Raw genomic sequence first — 21,352 nt, 5'->3', positions numbered from 1 at the left:
GTACTATTACTGTATGTACATAACGACCCACCCTTCGCCCTGGTAAAATCACCCGCACAGTGGTATGCCTCCCCTTCGGCCAATTTGTTAGCCTGAAAAGCCTTCGAGAAACGCAAATCCCGCTTCCACAGACCATGTGACAGACCCAGCCGCAGCGCATCCTGAAGATGAAAGCCCTGCGGACGAATGCATCTAAAGACTTGGGTCGGGTTTATCTTTCATGTTTAGGGTCAATGCTGTGTTTTACAGAATAACCAGGCGGCGGTTTCTTCTTTTGGTTCTGCTTACGTGCTGTGACTAAGACCTTCACTGGCATTATAAAACCGTACCCACGGATTATAAGAAGATACTGTAAATGCAGAAATGTTCGCGGTGGTTTTATGATCGCGGTATTCGCAGTGAACTATTCAGCGCGAACTTAAAACCACCGCGAAAGTTTTTGCCCATCTATGACTGTAGCGCTACTTATATTTCAAATGCAAACTTGAAACCACCGCGAACACTCCATTTTCTCCCTACCGCGAAATAAAAACCACGCGAACTTAAAAGCAATGTTTTTTAAAGTTTTGTAGTCTTGGGCAACAGTGTCTAGCATAAGATCAAGTCCATTGAGGGAAATTGACACAGAGTGCCAAAATCATTACATATATCTTCAAAATGTCATCATTACATGGTAGGAGTCTTACATAGTATATTGATTATTGAATTGTTTGCTCTTCGCAGTTGGATGTGTTTTAATCCATCACTCAGACTGCAGTAAGCTTTTGCATTGCTAGGAAGCACTGCAGATGCGCAGTTGAGGCAAACTGGCGACGTTGGTTTGTGTGCCTGTCTGTCAGTTGTTTGGTTGGTTGGCTGGTTGGCTAGCTGGTTGGTTGGTCGGTCGGTCGGTCGGTCAGTCGGTCGGTCAGTCAGGCGGTCGGTCGGTCGGTTGGCTAGCTGGTTGTTTGTTTGTTTGGTTGGTTGGTTGGTTGGTTAGGGTTATAGTCGCTGTTCATGTTGTTTCTATAGTGTAACCTGGATTTTTTTATGATATTCGGTACGTGGTTTGGGTCTTGCACTAATGAAGACACGATTGAATTTACCCTAGCAACCTCATCCGAAACTGCAGCTCAGTTCTAATGAACAAAACCATGGTGTTAAGTTGTTGTTAGGTATGCAGGACGTATGTCTCCCACAAAACTGGTGTCTAGAGGCAGTCATGGAAGATTGCCAATGCAGATACAAACAGTGTAAAGCACCAACAAGCGTAACAGTTTCTTCAGCAAAATGGACTTAAGTTTATGACTTAGCCAGGTGGTATTTATATCGTATATAGCCGGTGTAACTACTACCATCAGCGTAGCACATCGACTTCACAGCCAGTTTTATCTATTGTTTTTCCTTAGAACTAGCTATCACGAGTTGCACGCTGTGGTAGCTCTAGAAGAAAACGTTAGTCGGTTCGGCGGAACGCTCCCATTACGTTCCGCTTGTAAGCAGTTTTTATCACCATTGCCAGCCCGGGCTTCACGTCGTCGGTGCAGAATTCCCATTTTCCATGGCAGCCTCCCGCAGGGGGTCACGTGATGGGGGGGATGAAAAATATATTCAAATAGCCATTATTATCAAATGGGCCATTTCCATACACTTGTCAGAGTGTGTATGACAAACACCCGGGGCAAACCACAAAAGACGGCAATGGTGTTTAAATCTGTATGTGGGACGCGGATAGCTCTCCGTGAACAGATGAGTGCCTACCAGCATTTATCCATTTACCCTGTCTGAGATGTGAGGCCATCCATCCATTCATTCAACCAATTGAATGGCACTACGCCCAGAACTGACTTACAGCGGAACAGCGAATTGTCCTCCTAATCGTGTATCATTTGTGTTACGCCTCCGATCTGAATATGTGCTGATTACTTAATGACCAAAACAATATTCATAGTTTTTTATTCACACATACATTAGTACATAAAACAACATAACACAACAGTATTCACAGAATTACTTATTGTTACAGGGGCCATTCCTACTGGCTCTTTTGGCTAGGACTTGTTTGACAGTGGTGCTTTTATCACATGGATATTCTGCGCTAGGGTTTATTCCATAGGACTTCCGTGCAAGCGTGTCTTCCCGGGGTTTCTGTGCAGGGTTTTCCTTCCCTGTGGTTTGAATTTAAAACATATCGATTCTCCGTGTCCATTTCAATGAAGAATATTCATAATTTGTACCCAAAATACGTCAGCATTCTAGTGACTGGTCTCATTCTGGATCGCACGTTTTCCTGACGTAGAAATATAATACTATCCGCCTTTCATATCGAAGTTAAAAATAGAAACGTGTGTAATAAATGGTAATCAATAGAACTGCACGTTATGACACACGCGGACCGGCACGGAAGCTTGTAAGAGTGGAGGTAGCGAGTGCGGAGTATAATTGAATGGGGGAAGACATATTGAAAAGCCATGGATGGTTAATCCGCTGAAAAATTATTCATGAAGTGCGCATTGCCCTGTACATAATTGGAGAGAGGGAGAGAGATCTGTGCCTGAGTATTTTGCTTCTGGCAATCCTAGCGACAGGGTACGAGGATCTATACCATCACCCCTGTGTGTCCACCATGTTTCTTGGAAGCGTCCGTGCTCCCAGGTACGTACACATCACTCTCCCCCTTTTCTTCCCAGCCATAGTATTCTACAAATACATCACTGCTTCCTTTCATCTAAGATAGAAGGTACGTGTATGGGTTTATACTAATGTGATTTTTTTAAGCAGGCGTGGCGTGTTATTATTCTTGCACAGGCTGTTTCAGACAATGTTAATGTGAGTCGACTATTTTCATACCACGAGAAATCATGAAAATGCATCCATCGTGTGGATTACAAGCAACACACTGTAAACATGGAATAACCATGAGGCTATCGTATGAGCTAGTGGGACCGGGGGTGCATGTCTGCATACATGTATCACAGGGTTTCAGCGCCAGATGTGTAAAGGTAGGGGACCAGACATACATGTACCGTGTTTATCTGTGCACAGTAGTTCGGGCATTTACTCCTCACTTCACTGCACTCATTTAATACAACAAGTAAGAATCATAGTCATTATCTCGAGCATTCTGCCAGACGAAGCTCTACTTAAGGTGTTTACACAGATACGGGAATGTCTCTAATGTGTCAGTAGGAAATCAACGCAAATAGAAGCAGAGTGACATAAAAATGATGTCTATTGGGGGGCACTGTACGTTTGAATTATAACGGTGGATTCTGTGATACGTATTTTCCCCCACGAAAAGTCAGTCTACGGAATAACATGTATTCCAATCGCACGACCTGTCATAGCCCAAGTAATTGTCTGGGGCCGGGGAAACACAATTATTCGGATGCTGGATTTTAGTCGAGGCCTTTCCTATCATAGGATATCTTACTGCAGAAACCTACGCGATATATTGCAGGCGATCATAAGTTGGGATCGTGTATGACACAGCTATTCCACAGAAGGCAATGCCGTTAATTTTGTAAGAGAAGCATCGAATAGGTCGACTAATTTGACTAATGTTTCAGCAATAGATTTATTCATTGTGCCACAGTCCTCTCAAAATTCTACCCTCGAAACAAAGTATGAGATGAGATTGGCGCCACTGCTTATTGAGATGCTTCGCTTCTCAATGCCGGTGAGAATACACGGTGACACTCAACACTTTGTTGCGATGAAATGTGTTTGCCCCCGCATTGCGTTTACATAGTATGAGGCCGAAGGCCATTTGAAACACTTATAAGCTGACACATTCGTCAGACGTAGATCTCTAGAGTTGATACTTTCCATGCCCTGACAAAGATGTATGTATATATCGCCGCATGCTGAGAGGGCACAAGGCCATAGTTGGAACGTTGGAACGGACTTGTTATCCTCTAGGTAACCAGTGACGCATTCCTGCCGTAGCCACCACACGCCGCTTACCATGAATGTTACGCCAGGCATTTCTGGTTCCTTTATCGATCTGCGGGGCTTGTTTTCAATGGGAGGAGGGCGACCAAGTACCTCTTATATATGGATGTTATGATTTCTATTCACGCAATAACCACTAGGGGAGCGCTGCTTTCTGTATCCGCCGAATTAAAAACTGGCAACAATACGGGAACCGACGAGAAAACCGTATTGTACGTTGTCCCATAGGGATACAGATGTGTTTTTGTGTGTTGTTCGTCTTCTTTGTTTTTTAGTCTAGGAGGAATGTTGCCGTACTCCTTTATTACCACTTGACCTTTTAACAGGCGCGGCTGGGATCCAGTGCACATGATAGTACATTTTGTATCGAAGAGTAATTTGTAATTTGTCTGCACCACAGCGTGTTTTTTACTGCATTCCTAGATGGTTTGCACAACAGCGTGTTTTATACTGCATTCCTAGATGGTCTGCACAACAGCATGTTCTATACTGCATTCCTAGATGGTCTGCACCACAGCGAGTTTTATACCGCAATCCTAGATGGTCTGCACAACAGCATGTTTTATACTGCATTCCTAGATGGTCTGCACAACAGCGTGTTTTATACTGCAATCCTAGATGGTCTGCACAACAGCGTGTTTTACATATTGCACTCCGAGATGTTCTGCACCACAGCTACCATGTTTTATATTGCACACATCATGTAAATATTGCACTCCTAGATGTTCCCCACCACAGAGTGTTTGATATTGCACATCTTGATAATCTGCATCTCAGCGTCTTTTATTTATTGCACTCCTTGATGTTCTGGGCCACAGCGTGTTTCATATTACATTTCTTGATGTTCTGCATCACAGCCACCATGTTTTATATTGCACGCATCATGCTTTACATGTGCATATTGCACTCCTAGATGTTCCCCATCACAGCGTGTTTCATATTGAACATCTTGATAATCTGCATCACTGCGTGTTTTATGCTGCACTAGATGTTCTGCATGTGTTTTATGTTGCTCACAGCATGTTTTAGATATTGCACACCTAGCTTTTCTGCATCACAGCGGGGTTTATGTTGCACACGTCGTGGTTTGTATTGCACACAACGTCCTTTGCATTGCACACAAAGTCCTTTATATTGTACACAAAGTCCTTTATATTGTACACAAAGTCCTTTATATCGCACACATCGTGCTTTACCATCGGCGTGTGTTTAAAGCTGCACTTCACGCTTGATCGCTGTGCAAGGAGTGTGATTGCGAGCCGGGAGACAGTGTTGTGATTGCACTACAAATTAAGAGGACCAACGTTCGCAAGGGAATACAGAACGCTCTCCTTATCTGCCCCTATTCCGCTTTTGATGTGAACATCTGTCACATGCATAACTTGCCCTAGTACCAAATATCAAGAACACAAATCGAACTTGTAGGACGAATGGTCAAAACGTTAATTTGTGGATGTACATGCCTTAAGATAACATTACAATGCTCGATTGCCGCTAACATTGCATTAAAGCAGGCAATAACATAGATAGTCTTTTGACTCATGATGTTGACCATGTGCGATATTCTCAGAAACATTTTACACAGGTGGTGTTGTGATCACATGTCTGTGAACCAATTGTATTTTTTAGTAACAAGTTACGTATATAGGGAGGGGGAGATACAGATAGAGAAAGAGACAGACAGAGAGAGAGGGGGGTTGGTCATGGACACACATTTCTTCCAATGGATACTACATTACTGTCTCGCCAAATGAAAGATCTCCTTTGAGATTAGAAAAATCTACCTCTATAAGTCTATATGACCCTTTGTACCTAAAACCGTATATATAAAGCTGGTAACACGTGTGTGGGTGTGCATCGCCTGCCTGTGCCAACTTTATGGAAGACTGCCAGCAAAGACACGCATCTATCAAGCAGCTATCAACAGCACGGCGTTAATCTCTTCGCAATCAAAGCGAGTTGACACAAACATAATCAGACGCCAATTTTTCCTCTCCTGGTAGTACCATGGTGCGCCCAGTGCACGTGTCTGCCTATAGCGAACAGTGATTATCTTCATATCTCAACAATATACTCCCCCCGTCTGCCGCCCCAGTCAATCACTCCGTATACGCCTGGGAAATATTCCCCAGCTATAATCACTTCAGGGGGAATAATTGCCGGAAAACCAAATTCACCTACTCCGACGCTCGTTCAACGCGAACGAGAGGCCAATCGCGGTTCATAATGGCCTTCATTATCACGATTGTTTGACTTCAAACCGTTAACGAAACAGGCGACAAAAGGGTGGTGTAAGAAACGGCAGGGACAGACGTGACTACAATGAAATCTGTTTCGCAATGAAAAAAACCCCATAGAAATCAATAAATAGGTATATTCGGTCATGTCGGTAAACGGATACAAACATGGCAAGCTCCTAAATATTGTAATTCTTGATTTGTTAACTGTAACTTAATTTTAGCTAATCTAACTGTCACTAGTCAACAGCTAAAAGTTCATCATCACTAATATTTGATCACTAATACATAAGCCAGTAATGTTTGTTTTCACCATTAATATCAAGTGCCATGACCTACTCCATTTTCCCCAAACCGCTATATTTACCTGCCGCTAAAGTGATTTACAGTAGTAAAGATTTTTGGTCTTGCTTTACATCAGTCACCGAGGTGGTTTGTTATAACAGATACATCACTAAGTAACCACATTAGTCCATAATTCCCCCCGGTAACATCCGCCAGCTCCATCTATGTGGATTACAGGTCAAACCAGGTCCTCCAACTGCTGCAGGCTCGATACTCCACTAACTAATGGTTGTTTCAACTATAGTTTACAGTACTTTAGGACAAACATAGTTCACGGTTAATTTGGGTTGTACCAACTAGTTGTCAACATTGGTTGTGCCAGTTACGTTACTATTAACGTTTGTTGCACAGCTAGACTTGTGTACTGAGCTGTGAACGTTGGTTTTGCCGATAGGGCTATTATCGACGTTAGCTGTGTTGGCTATTATAGTAGTTTATTGTTAATGTTGGTTGTGCCAGCTAGTATATTTTCCAACGTTAACTTTTGCCAACCACCAAATATAGTTTACTCCCAATGCTGAATGTGTCATCTAGCTTAGGTTCTTGTCAAATCAACATATTTGACCACAAAAAAGCTGCATCAGTAGAAAAAGCAAGTCTAGTAACTGCAAATTGACAAATCACTGAATACCCTCTTATCATCCCATGAAAGATATGGTTTTCCATTAAGAGGTTACTTGTGAACTATTAATATTAATCAGCTAACGAAGACTGTTTGCACCATCTGCTCATAGGTAATCAATATTGCAAGTGTTTCAATTAAACAGCAGCCTCTATACTGGCAACTCGGATGTTTCTAAGTAGTGATAAAACACCCAATTTTCCGTGCTCATTTACGTTCGGGAAAGTGGCACGTTTCCTTCCTCAAGAGTAAGAAATTGAATTGATAAATGTTTTATCACCTTATAAGTAATAAAGAAAGAGATGGAAGAATCAATGGAATGTACGTGTTCTGCAAGATCAATACACTACAGACAATAGTGAATCATTTTCCCCGTAAAGCACTTAACAGTCAGGAAATATTCTTTTTATATGCTGCGATCAATGAGAATTTTGCCCATGGACCATAAAACCCGCTCGTAAATGTCAATACAGATAACTGATTTTACTAGAGACAGATGATGGCGCAGAACTGGGCCCAGAGATATGTACGTTTTTACGATCCGGGTGGGTTTTAGAAAATGATCAATCCTGGTCCTGTCATCCTTTGTCATGTTTTCAATCGGGATGAAGTTGTTCCAAAGAAGAGAAGTCAGGGGGATCAAGGCAAATCATACGTGCAATCCCTACATAGGCATACCAGTGTGGTATTGCTATACCAGTGTGGTATTGCTAAGTCTAGGCCAATAGTGATCTTGAAGAGCTGCTAAGTCTGTCTTGACGATGATTTCCTCTCTTTTAGGGGTTTGTCTTTAAGTGGGTTCGATTTCTGTGGCAAATTTCCACAGAATTTGTACCGGTGTTAATAATATACCTTTTGGTCGGTACCCATGACCTAGTGTGCATGTATACTATACATAAATTAATGGGCCTCCTAGCGGCTTTCTACGGTACTGCAGGGGACGTTCCTGTTTTGATATCTCGTTGGAAATGAGGCCTGGAGTATTCGCGTACAAACGAATGACAAAAATCTTTCATGTATGCATCTTACCCGCTAGTTACAGAATGTAATGTTTGGGTGAGCCGTCCCCCGGGCGTCGCTGACATTCGGCGGTCCCATCTATCGTACACGCAGGCCTACGGGTTAACACAACCACGTGCTCGGAATATTCCACACCACCCGAAATGAATTGGAGGATTTCTTCCACCGTCCCACCAAGTGTGTATTCCTGTCATGTACCTTTCTAGGTTAGAAATCATCACAGATGTTCCCTTCTAGGCAGAGACTAGGGATCTGATAAAAGAATCGCTCACGTGCTTATGAAATATGCATCCTGACCCAATGAACACAGTTCAATACCTTGAACAATCTAAACATCTCTAAGAATAAGACAAAGAGCGCTCGTGGCGTCGCCAGGCCGCCTCGAAGTCCCATTGGTGCTCCTCTGCCGCGGTAACGCCGTAACACTGATTTGTTATCTCCATGAAAAAAGGCTTTTTCATGGAGATACTGTTTTGCTTGCGTTTGGTGTTTGTGTGTATGTTTGTGTCACGGGTCGCTTAAAGTCACCATAACTGTAAAACCTGTACATGGATTGTAATGATTTTTGGTATGTGGGTGGGTGTTAGGTGGAGGAAGGTCAAGGTCGATTTTGGGCCCCCTAGCATGTGTGACTGGAACTGCAATGGCGTATTTGTTAAAATCTTAAATGTAGAAGAACTGAAGAGTGGATGGACAGATCGTCATGTTCTTTGGTACACAGGTAGGTTAGACCAAGTTGTACACACTTAAGTGCAAACTATGCAGATGAGACCGAATTTGCATAAGTAAGGCGGTAAATCGTTTGCATGGGTGTCGTCGTATGCTTAAAGTCAGCATAACTGTAGAACGTGTAGATGGATTGTAGTGATATTTGGTATGTGGGTATGCGCTGGGAGGAGAATGGTCAAGGTCGATTTTGGGCCCCCTGGTTTGTGTCCCTGGAACTGCAATGGCCTATTTGTAAAAATGTTCTAAAGGGGTTTAACTGAAGAGAGGAACAACAGATTTTCATGTTATTTGGTACGCTGGTAGGTTGGATGGAGATGTACACACTGAAGTTCAAATCATGCGAAGTTATTGTGTTTGCGTGTGTGTGCGCGTGTGTGTATGTTTGTGTCACCGTGTTTGTATGTATGTGTCACCGGAAGCTTAAAATCAGCATAACTGAAGAACGTGTGGATGGATTGAAATGATATTTGGTATGTGGGTAGGTGCTGGGAGGAGAAAGGTCAAGGTCGATTTTGGGCCCCCTGGTATGTGTCACTGGAACTGCAATGGCGTGTTTGTAAATATTTTCAAAGGAGAATAACTGAAGAAAGGAGCGACAGATTCTCATGTTAATTACTTGGCAGGTAGCTTAGAGAGGGTTGTATACAATGAAGTGCAAATTATGCAAATTGGACTTAATTTGCCTAAGTAATGGGGAAATCTATATTTGCTGTGTTGGCCTATCCTCTATTGGGTGCTTGTTAGTAGCTATAGCGTAAGTGGGTCAGTTGTCAACAGCTGTTGGCTTTAGCTTGCCAAGCCCATCAATCAATTTAGCAACTGTTGGTTGTTAACAGCTGTTGGCGCTTAAGAGTCTGTAGGGACTGATTTGACCAGACTAGAAGCTAATGACAGCAGGTAGTGAAAGGAACAGTTATACATGGTTTTAATGTAAGGCAACTCATTCCAGTCAGTCTGTCTGTATGTTTGAGGACCCCAGTTGAATAATATGGGAAAATAGCAAAGAAGAGGTCAAGATCAGTTTCTGTGGATCAAAGGATATATGATGGGGATCCAAAGCATAAGGTATGTGAAGTAACCAGGACACATCGCACATTTGATTATGTGTAAATTCACTTTGACCTGTTAACAGGCTGTTTCTTGCTCATACCGTGTTGTGGTCTGGCTTTATTTTCTCAATGGTTTGGCAATGGTACTGTGGACCACAATATATTTAACGTACAATGCTACGATTGCTACCAGTTTATAGGTAACTACGTAGCACTTTGACATGATCTGGTCACTCGTAACCTTTCCCGGCTTATCTATTGTACCCCTGTCTTTTATTCACCTGTAAAGTTATGTTCTATCAACCGCTGTCCCTGAAAGTTTATAATTTACACAACTTTGTAGGCAAGGTCGGGATGTCTCCAGGTGTCAGAGATACATAAGAAGATGAAGAGAGATCACATGAGAGCCAAAAGAGAAGGAGAAACAAATGCACTGAGGCGTAACAGACCACATAAAACAAATATAAACAAACACAACCACCCTGAAGCAGATAAAACATAACATAACAACCAAACAACAAATAACATACACAAACATAACACAACATTTAAAAAAAACAAATTTCATGGAGATTTTGGGTCCTCAGACTCTTGTTATATAGATGACATCCTCTGGGCACCCCAAAACTGATGCGAGCGTGCGAAAAAAAAGTGCACAAAAAGCTGCCTTCATTATAAAATATACATGTATGTGGTCAGGAAGGTTGAATAAATGACTGAACACACAGAGTATGGTATACTAAAAGATAAATTCTTTATTTTTGTTCTCCCACATCTTCATCTTTGACTTTGGGAGGCTTTGCTTATTAGTTTCTGATATTTTGTTTTTGCAATTTATGAAATTATGTCACATATTTGCTAATTTTGCTGCTTCTTTTTATGATTTACAGTATGGTGGCAACGTCTATTTAAGAAAAGGACGAAAATTTATGCGCAACCGGAGGTCATTCATATAATCAAGTCTGTGTGGCTGATCCTGACGCATCCAGACTCTGCGCTCAGTAATCTTCCTCCTATTCATACATGATTAAACCCTGTGGCTTTTGCGAGGGCAGATAGCTTGAAAGAAATGCTTGATACTTTGATATATGGGCAGGGTTGACAGTATATATCTTTCATATTGTGCTTTTGCCTTCACATTGTAGAGTTGCACAGAACCTGTCCAATATGCATTCCGAAGCAGTTTATAAGATACGACACGGATACGGTAAAGCACAGGAAAATAAGTGCTGTGTTTCCGATTACAACCCTTAGAAAATTAGAGCCAGTAGGTAGGAATTCTTTTTTTTTCAGATTTCGGCAGAAGTGCTCCAACAATAAATCTGAAATACCTTAGGGCGCTTGTATTTTCAACATCTTATTGTAATGAAAATAAAAACTGTACATGCACAAGTATAGTAATAAACGGAAGAATGAAATACCGTTTACTACACTACTGAAGGTGGCTACTGCATATTCATTACATCAGCTGCTTAAAGCTTAAACTGTTATCTGGGTATGAAATAAGGAAAGTTTGTTTTGATTTCTATCACTCAGGTGTCAGATCTAAAAGAGCGGACGGACGGACGATAAAAGAATGACATAGACGGCAGGTACCGGTTTAGCTTGGGTCAGTCTGGTAACTGGAAACACGACATTAATTTCTTAGGCCTACAGGTATTACCATAGCTCTTCCAGACATTGAGCTGCCATATTTTGCCAAGCACCTCACATTTCATGAGGTGTAATTTAACGTAACCGCTATGAGCAGAGCCGAAAGTTATGACCATGCAAGTAAAGAACTGTCTTCGGTATAAGATAACAACGTAAATCATGTTATTATTGGTTTGCGCACCTTCCAACACGTCTAACACAAGGCTTTTTTTGTGTTAGTTTGCTTCTCAAAGCTTCACAAAGGCAAAGCTTCTGTCTCTCTTCAAAGTATTGTTGCAGTATACTATGTAATGCGTGTCAAAACATAGTCATTCAGAGGATTTCTCGGACAATGGTGTAAAGATACATGTCGACAGGATTTCGCTTCACCACAGGAAAAATTTGTACACTTGAAAAGGAAAGAAAATAATGTATCCCTTTTCGTTCCCCTCACTACAGGCTTGCATTGTAAGGATACAAGCAGAGGACCGTTAGGATGTGGAGGGCAGTGATGGTGGTTGTTCTACTCTCCTCTCTGCAAAGGATACACGCTAATAAAGGTAATTATTGTCATTCTTTTTATAACAAAAGTACAGGAGTAACGTGAAATGATCAACCAAAGTGGCGTATGGCAAGGTGAATAGACTGAAGTACTTACCAGAACGGCCTGATGAAGAAAACTATTGGGATTGTAATTAAGGCTTTTAGTCAAATTGGCAAATAGTATTAAACCAAACATACAACAACTTAGTAGATGACCTCTGTTTAAACCTACTCAAGCTTTGCACTAACAATGTCCCTTCTTCCATTATTGTTTACGCACAGAGAAGGAGAAATACAAACACAAGTGTCGAGCGAACTACCACAAAACCCCGGTCTGCCTGAACAGGCCTGACGGATACTTCTGCCATTGCGGGGGCGGCTTCGAGTGGAACGGCAGAACATGTATCGGTAGGATAAGGTGTTGCTGTCTGGGCTTACTGTTACTTACCGATTCCTTGCTCACACGTCAAGCTGGGCACAGAAAAAGAACAAAATTTCGTCGCTGAAGGTTAAGCATCCAAGATACGCAAAATATAACAATTACTCAAGCAGCTGGATGGATTTTGGAAACGGTCAGACGTTTCAGGTAGAACCCACTACCTTTCGTCAGCGTCTGTTGAACCACAGATCCTCAGTCACTGATGAATGGCAGTGGATGTTCCCTGAAATATCTGCCCATTGCCAAAATCTATCCAGTTGCTTGAGTAAACTGTTATCTTGAGAATACACTTTCAAAAATACGTCTCTTCTGATCTGACTTTGCTCAATATGCACACTCTTTAGATGATATAGTACTAGACATTACCCTGTGAACTTGATGACGTATTCACCGTGAAGGTTAGACGATGGTTGACATTTTCTGACGGTGACCCCATCTTTACGGAGCCATGTTCACAAGGCTGTAAATCTTCTTTATTACACTCCCGGGCTACAGGTAAGGTCGACAGAGAAGGTCATCTGAAGCTCTCAAAGATAGTGAAGCTGTACGTTAAGGATGGTCACGTCACGGGGTCGCTTCGGGTAGAGATTTATTACGACAGGGAAGACTATGAACATGTCTTCGTTTGGAAGTGGTCATTTTCAACATGTCATTTATGCATTTCATGAGAAACATTCTGAATTCTATGTGAAAACCATCCTAAAGATAGAACACTGTAGATGCTCCTGTGCTCGAAACACAGGTCTACGCACGGACAAATTCAACATCCTTGGATCTTAGTAAAGCTAGCATAAAACACGTGTCTGACTGTACTTCTATTGTTGTGGCATACTTTAACATACATTAAATATATCCGTTCTTACATTTTCATCATAACTTAGAAGCGAGGAGAAGTCGAATTCACTTAGTAGAGTATAGTTTTTGTGCTAGCCTGGGAGTGAATACATTCATTCATTCATTCACTCACTCACTCACTCACTCACTCACTCACTCACTCACTCACTCGCTCGCTCACTCACTCACTCACTCACTCACTCAATCAATCAATCACTCACTCAGTCATTCACTCATCCATTCATTCATTCATTCATCCATCCGTCCATTCATTCATTCATTATGATGTACTATGTTACAGGCAACGCATACGACTCTCGTCTGGAATTCAGGCAGATAGATCCTATCCGCTACACCGAGCTGTTTGGCAGGGCTTTCCCTCAGTGTAAGGAGTTCACCATCACGCTCTGGCTGAGACCTTTCGACACGGCCAAGCGGAGAACGATTCTATCGTACAGGGTGGGACTGAAGAACGTGTTCCGTCTGGAAGTGAAGCGATCTCTGAGGTTGTACATGCTCGGGAAGTACGTGGAGACGGCAAAGGGCCTGGAGGAAAAACAGTGGCATCGTGTTGCCTTCATATGGAGCGGCAGAGGTGAGAGATCTATCGGTTACACCTAAGGCCACAGCAAGTAAATCTTATACATGGATTACATCAGCGCGCGCATTGATTTTTGCCTGATTCAAAAAACGGAAAAAGACCAGAGATGGTCAACATTACAAGAAAATGCCGAAAATACTTCGTGTAATAGCCCCGTAGAAGTGACACTAATGAGGTATCCATGTTTGTAGTTGCACAAGTGAAACTAGTTTGATAAGATGTAGTTGTAGAGGTAACATTACTAAAGTGGTGGCCTTAGGAATAGTGTCACTTTGTGCATTTCTTGAATACAGGAATGAAAGACTTTGTATTGTCGCTTTAATACTTGTTACAACGTTTATGGTCTCTATTTCAGGCATCTTGTATTTTTGCCAATGTTGTTTTTTCGCGCTCTCGCAGTAAATTTGAACTTTGCACACGATGGCATCCATAAGATTTACTTAATGACAGAAAAGGACTGTTGGTATGTAACCTTTGACCCGTTGCTCACGTCACAATTCCGTGTGGGTCGTCAGTTATAGCGAAGAAGGCCAGAGGTCTGGACGAAAATTCGATTAGTCGATTCTTTTGCAGTTCATGACAAAGGGAGCATATACGATTTAAGCAATCGTTCAATATTAATCGACATACCGGGTTGTATTGGATTAGATTCTAGAATCCCTATTGAATCATTAATGATATTATGAATACGCGACTTGGACTCGTATCGTATATGTATGATACGAGCAAAAGTTGTAAATTAGACCTAAAAATTCACTTTACTAAGCAGCTTATTTAGCAACAAAACGTTGTGCATATGATGCGAGTATGACTTACTGTGAATAAGATTGATTGCGGAATCATTATTTGAAATATGAAAAGAATCTATTAAGTATCAGATTTGAGATACATCAGAATGATATGATCAGAATAGCAGTACTGTACGTGGATTATTCCAGTGGAACATACCTCCTACTTTAGCAGTATTGTTGTAGCAGACGCCCCGTTGGGCGCAGTGTATGACAGTGAAGAATGGATCAATACTATATAAATCCCTATCTCCCGCGTGCCCCACTGTGCGCATGTAGCTGTCTTAATCAACACCCTATACGGAGGCATCCTGCAGCTGAGGATCCCATTAACAGTAATTACCGATGGCCATGGGTTTATCGTTCAGCACTGATGAAATAAGTTTGAGAATGTCGCTATGAACACTAAATTTATGTACCCCTATTCCACTAGAGCGGATATCTCGCTGCGACCTAACATTTCACAGAGCGCCCAACAAAGTTTACAGCTAAAAACGAATCTGTTTTGTTGTCTTTTCAGTCATGCTATTGTATGATATTCCAATTATGAAGTCAAAGGTTACAAAAATGCAATTTAGGTCGCAGCGAGATCGCAGCGCGATCGCCGTCTAGTGGAACAGGGACAGCACAGGGTGGGGTTAACTATCTAAAAATGAACAGGGCTGTTTTGATGATGATATGTGGCTTGTGACTGGAGGTGTGGATGCCTGCGCCATGTGGTGTAGTTGACCGACCAGGTTCCACTGTATCCAGCTTGATGAAATAACTAAGACAGTGTTTCTGTCCTTTACGTGACGTGTGCACGGGGAAAAGCAAGTGCTATCTGCAATTAGGAAAATGTTCGTCCGCCCACGCAGAAAATACTCCCAGCGTTATTGAGGCAATCTGGCCGCTCGGTTTAATCAGGCAATACCAATCACCAACGTTGCGTGGAGCTCACCAAATGATGCAGCAATCTCTCCTACAACATTTAATCAAGCCGAAAACCACGATGTCTTCTACAACGCGACCTAGTTTTACCCCCGCAGATCCAATTTTACACAACGGTTACGGCCGTGACCTCTCCTCTGGTTACCTTATCGAACTGTGGACAAAAATCTATTATCGAAGCGATGGGAGGCAAAAGCAATTACGAGGGTACGAAAGCTGCCGCGCCACAGTATCGATTTGCGAGTCTACGACCAATTGGACTTGGTTTTACAATACGTGAGTGGCATCTGCACTGGCAATGTACGTGTGACGGGTTGGTTCAGGACAGACATATTGTTTGTGGCGTCGACGTCCTTTTGGAGTAACGGTTAGTGTGTTCGGCCCAGCCAAGAGGTCCTTGGTTCGAATCACCTGACATGCCACCGATGTTGTGCCCCTGGGAAAGGCACTTAACACGCAATTCCTCACTCTGGGTAAAAATGGGTACCTGACCAATACCGTGCCTTTGACACAGTAGATGACAACCCACAGCCCCTACGGCTTCAAGAAGGGTATCGAAAACGAAGACAGCCGGGGCCGACCGCGATCTGATATTTGAGAAAATCTAAAGACATAGCAAGAAAATTTTGTTTCCTTGAAAGTCCACCTGTAACTTCGCTTGGCGGCTTTTCCAGGTACTGCAGCAGAACCTTAGGTTTTGATATCTCGTGTTCTGAACAAGATATGGTCATAATTTCTGGCAAGTAGATAGCTCTTGATCAAAGCTAAACTAAGTTCCAACGTTTGTCCAACTATTGTCCACAGTGCGACCTTCATCCGGTTCGAGTAACCAGTCACGTGTCTTTAAGGTCACGTGTTCTACATGATTGGTCCCTTGTACCTGCTGAAGGCTGCAATACTTGAAGGAGTTTCCTGTACAATGACATCATAACCAATAAAGCTGAAAACTGCTTAGAATTAAAAGATAATCATGATTTTAGACATGGTCTTATAAAAAAACACAACGGGACAACACGACGTGCTGCGTATATTTATTACAGAGCGAGAAAATTCTCCAAACATTATTCTGCGATCATACAGGCATACCACTCGTTGCTTCCCTGTAATAAGAAAAATGAACAACCTTTGGAATCCAGATTAGTTGAACTGTTTCATCATCCGTAAGATGCACACATCATTAACGTTCATAATATAACCCGCAGGCAGTTCTGCGTGGTAGCTCAGGTGGTTCTAATCAATATGAACACACTCTTGCAATCTAGCGTTTCTCATTATAGATAGGAAGGATTATGATAGATAGATAGATGATAGGTAGATAGATAGATAGATAGAAAGATAGATAGATAGATAGATAGATATATACTAGATAGATAGATAGATAGATAGATAGATAGATAGATAGATAGATAGATAGATAGATAGATAGATAGATAGATAGATAGATAGATAAACTGAGTAGAAATGTCTCATACTGGATCTACATCATGATGAACACTGCACACATACATACACACCACATATCGAAAATAGACTTGAAGGTGGATGAGGTGAGTACACCTAGCGTATGTTAGCGACATACCACCATCCCCAAGATGGAAGTTAAAACGGATGCATTTCTCATATCAAGCTACTGTCTGCATAACACGATACCTACCCACGGTGTATTTCTTAAGATAATTTCTTTCAATTTTTGTTGGTTCTTGCCTTAAAGCTATGTTTCTTCTTCAATTCCAAAGGAGGCAGATGGTCGATCTACTGGGACGGGAAGAAACAGTCAGGCCGGGGGTTGGCAGTGAACGAGACCATCCCGTCTTCCGGGGAGCTAGTCCTCGGTCAGAAGAAAAACAACAAGGAACACGACTTCAACAGGAATTCCACCTTCCTGGGCGACATCAGCCATTTGAACATCTGGGACCACATGTTGAACGCGTCCCGGTTAGATAACATCTGGAAGGATTGTACTTTCACGGAATGCGGGAACGCCGCTAGCTGGGTGGATTTCCGGGGAGGCACGAGAGGCGCCATGACGTTGAGGTGGCCTTCAGGAGTTTACGGTAAGGCCACGTGGACTTGGTGATGTGGATGACATCCGTAAGCGCAATCTTTGTCCGTTTCCAAAAAAAGTTTGTATTGTAAATCGTACAAAGAAGCTACAAACTGAGCAAATACATGTCGTAATTGAAGTCTGAGGCTATTGACAGGATAATTCTGTCAGCAGTAGTTGATCCTGTAGCCACTTCTATTTCTAATGTCGTAGAATGCCTCTTTTCTTATCGTGAAAAGTAATTGTATTGTCTTAAACGTACTCCTTTCACATTGAACATTTAAAGTTCAATAGCACCTCAAGTTAATTAACGTCGTTGCTCCTTTGGGGTTGGATACTTTTATTGAAAAGGCTGTTCTTAAACCACGTTTTCTTCTTTTCTCCTTACTCAGACAAATGCCAAGCGGATTCAAAGAAATCCTGCAACGAATACTGCAGCTTCACTATAGGTAAGTCTTCCCATATACTAGCCAAGAAAAGATGAACAGATACATACTGTAACGTTGTTTTGTAGTCACAAGCATCCATAACAAGAAGGAAAGGAAAACAACACAGAAATGGAATGCATTGTCCCCACGATGTGCGTTTCGCCTGTATTTCCAGTGTATTTCGTTATTTCATCATTAGTTCATTATGTAAATGACCATGCATTGTAAGGCTGAAAGAAACAGGCTTTGTGAACAATTACCAGTCTCTCCGAGCTTTCACCATCTCAGAAACCTTTTTTTCTACTAAAATCACAAACGCCACTTATCATTAAAACACCCCACTTATCATTATCTAAATATCGGACAATTCATTAGTAACTGCCTCCAAAGAAGTCTTCAATCTATTATGTATTTTCCATCACAGTCTTACAAATTTGCCTTTGCATCCGTGGTTAATTTTTGCATCAGTTTTTATTCTATTTTCTTTTTCCATCATGCATTGTTTATGTAAAATGCAATAAAGAAATGCAAAAAAAGTCCCCGTTGGCAATGTACGCAAAAACGTCAGATTGATCTATGGAATAGACATTGCTTTACCCTTTTACGTTATCGTATCTGTGTGTTCTCTTGCCAATTAGCCCTTGGGCATGAGTTTGCATATAAAGATTAGATTGTTTGGTCGTACCCATGCGCGGATGAGCTACAACTGTGTCTCCCCATACCTCCAGCAAACTCCCTATCTCTACACCGAAACCCGCAATGGTTTCCACGGTCCATTGAAGCGGGGCCGGGGAGAGATTAGATATTTTGGGGAACAGCTCCTTTATATTGATTTTTCTTGACTGATGATCACGCCTCAGATCGATAGAGCACGGTACATGCAGGCAAATAGGCATTTTGATGGAGGGTGATAACAGGTACATGTACATGTATCTGTCCCGCACGGGCGAGTTTCCAGAGTTGCGTAGCGTTTGGAGACCGCCTCTTGAAAGAGAATAAGACATGAGACTATTTTTGTGCCCCAGTTTTGGTTGTGACGTCAGGTGGGTAATTTGGATGGGGAGAAATCGATGGGATGACGTTATTCAGGAGTGGCTTCACATTTTTCAACGTCATACTCCTGTCATGGCGATGCTTGAAAAAAAGGGGAAAACAAGGAAATGGCATCTCGTTTCTATATTTGAGAACGAAAAGGGCTTGGAAACCCAATGGTAATTGCCATTCTAATAATCTATGTGAAGTGTTTTGTTAAGCAGATCTTCGGGAGCAAAGTGTCGGTTTATGACTGAATCCAAGATTCTTGATCGCACAGCCGTTTCCAAAATCTGCTTGGAGATTATGTTTTCACATTGCCGCCTGGATTCGGTAATTTTACAGGGCCTCAGTGTACGTAACGCCTTCTGTGTTCTATGATTTTTCAGGGCCTCAGTGCAATGCTGACTTGAACAATAACCTGATGTGGCCTCGTACTCAAGCTGGCAAGATTGCAAGTATCGTCTGTCCAGGAGCTCAGGACTCGTCCTGGGATTATCCAAGTTAGTCTCTCTCCCTCCTCTCTCTCTCTCTCCATTTCCCTCCCTCTATCTCTCTCTCTCTCCACCCAAGTTAGTTTCTATGTTTAATGGAGTTATCTGGCTATCCATTTACCGCTCTCTCCAGACAGTAGCGAATCATAAACTCCTCTCAATTAAGCCTTTTGCTGCAAAGAGGGAGTAGTCAGCCCAACGAGTAACATTAACAATAGATAAATGCAGCAGCCATGAAATGTTATAATCCCAACATCTGCTTGGAGATGAGAGAGCTGTGTACATGTCTGACGCTGTGATGTGTGTTCTAGGATATGCAAACAGAACATGTAGTCGGACCACAGCGACAGACGGAGAGTGGGAACAGCCGCAACTGTCGGACTGTATCGGGAATACACGGGTCGATCTGAGGACAGAGGCAAGTCAACTGTGAACTTGTACACACTCATTATCATATTGAACTCCATCAGGTCAATCCTGAAGGATTGACAATATTGTTGTTATTTATCCCGAAAGTTTTAGATATACTTTTTTGTAGTATAGTAAAGTGTAGTATAGTGTGTACTGTAGTGTAGTGAAGTATAGTATAGTGTTGTATAGTAGAGTAAAGTAGAATAGAGTAGAGTAGAGTAGAGTAGAGTAGAGTAGAGTAGAGTAGAGTAGAGTAGAGTAGAGTAGAGTAGAGTAGAGTAGAGTAGAGTACAGTAGAGTAGAGTAGAGTAGAGTACAGTAGAGTACAGTAGAGTAGAGTACAGTAGAGTACAGTAGAGTACAGTAGTGTAGAGTACAGTAGAGTATAGTAGAGTAGGGTTGTAATCAGACGTATCTTATTTCAGGTGAAAAAGGTACTCCTTAGCAATACCAAAGTCAACGGCAGCTACATTCCTGGCTATGCAGAAATCTTACAGAACCTTTCCCAGGAAGAGACGGGAAACATATTCGACATCTCCGTAGACATTGACAACCTTGCAATGATAGTGAAGCTCCAACAGAGGGCGCTGAAGTACGCCATGCAACAAGCTGCGATCGGAGTCCTCCCCAACACGTCATACCCACAGTGGGAAGATACACGCCGATTCGCTCAGGTAACATCGAATTAAAAACGCTAAGGTTGATTGCATAACTTTTGAAGGAATACGTCAATACAGCTATTGTTCAATCGGCGGTAAAGTGAAATGATTTTACACGAAGAAATATGCGTTGTGTGGCATTGGGAAAGATAAAAACTTAATCAAAAACATCAATTGACTACAATGACTTCGCGTCTGTGGTTTTGGGTATAAGGTTACAATAAAGGTCATTCCTTCTTTCATTCATTCATTTGTAGTTACAATATGCGCACTCTCTGTTTCCCGTCTCACCTTCTGAAGGTTATAGCAGACATCATTAACAACATGCTCCGACGTGACAAGTACGACGCCTGGGAGTACAGCAAGCCGGTGGGAGGGGAGGCGGTCCGCCTGCTCGACATCGTCCAAAACTACGTCAAACTTCTGTCAGACAGCATGAAGTTCCATCTGAAGCAGAAACAGTTAAAGATAGAAGATGCCTCGGTGGAAATGACGTTTAAGAACTTCGGTGAGTAACGTCGCGGTCACATTCGTCGTAGGTCGTCGTACGATTTTGATGTTGTAGAATTTACAAGCAGGCCA

At 42.1% G+C, this 21,352-nt stretch overlaps 1 protein-coding gene across 3 annotated transcripts in view; it reads left to right on the top strand.

The window, feature by feature from the left end:
- The window catches only part of LOC136448559 (adhesion G protein-coupled receptor L2-like), a 50,624-nt gene that overhangs the window by 9,368 nt on the left and 19,904 nt on the right, over positions 1 to 21,352 (top strand). For 2 of the 3 annotated variants that reach the window (XM_066448169.1, XM_066448167.1), the window contains exons 1-10: positions 2,397 to 2,634; positions 12,027 to 12,127; positions 12,393 to 12,518; positions 13,685 to 13,978; positions 17,439 to 17,756; positions 18,139 to 18,195; positions 19,596 to 19,709; positions 20,012 to 20,118; positions 20,537 to 20,785; positions 21,071 to 21,278. In XM_066448169.1, coding sequence (XP_066304266.1) covers positions 12,064 to 12,127; positions 12,393 to 12,518; positions 13,685 to 13,978; positions 17,439 to 17,756; positions 18,139 to 18,195; positions 19,596 to 19,709; positions 20,012 to 20,118; positions 20,537 to 20,785; positions 21,071 to 21,278 — 1,537 coding nt within the window. In that variant the 5' untranslated portion in view covers positions 2,397 to 2,634; positions 12,027 to 12,063. Of the gene's footprint in view, positions 1 to 2,396; positions 2,635 to 12,026; positions 12,128 to 12,392; positions 12,519 to 13,684; positions 13,979 to 17,438; positions 17,757 to 18,138; positions 18,196 to 19,595; positions 19,710 to 20,011; positions 20,119 to 20,536; positions 20,786 to 21,070; positions 21,279 to 21,352 lie in introns of those variants that run through there. The other variant, XM_066448168.1, reaches the window with a different exon arrangement.

The sequence above is a fragment of the Branchiostoma lanceolatum genome, chromosome 14 (genome assembly GCF_035083965.1).
Source record: "Branchiostoma lanceolatum isolate klBraLanc5 chromosome 14, klBraLanc5.hap2, whole genome shotgun sequence".
Classification (NCBI taxonomy): domain Eukaryota; kingdom Metazoa; phylum Chordata; class Leptocardii; order Amphioxiformes; family Branchiostomatidae; genus Branchiostoma; species Branchiostoma lanceolatum.
Note: the sequence above shows the minus strand (reverse complement) of the source record. Positions and strands in the feature narration are given on the sequence as shown.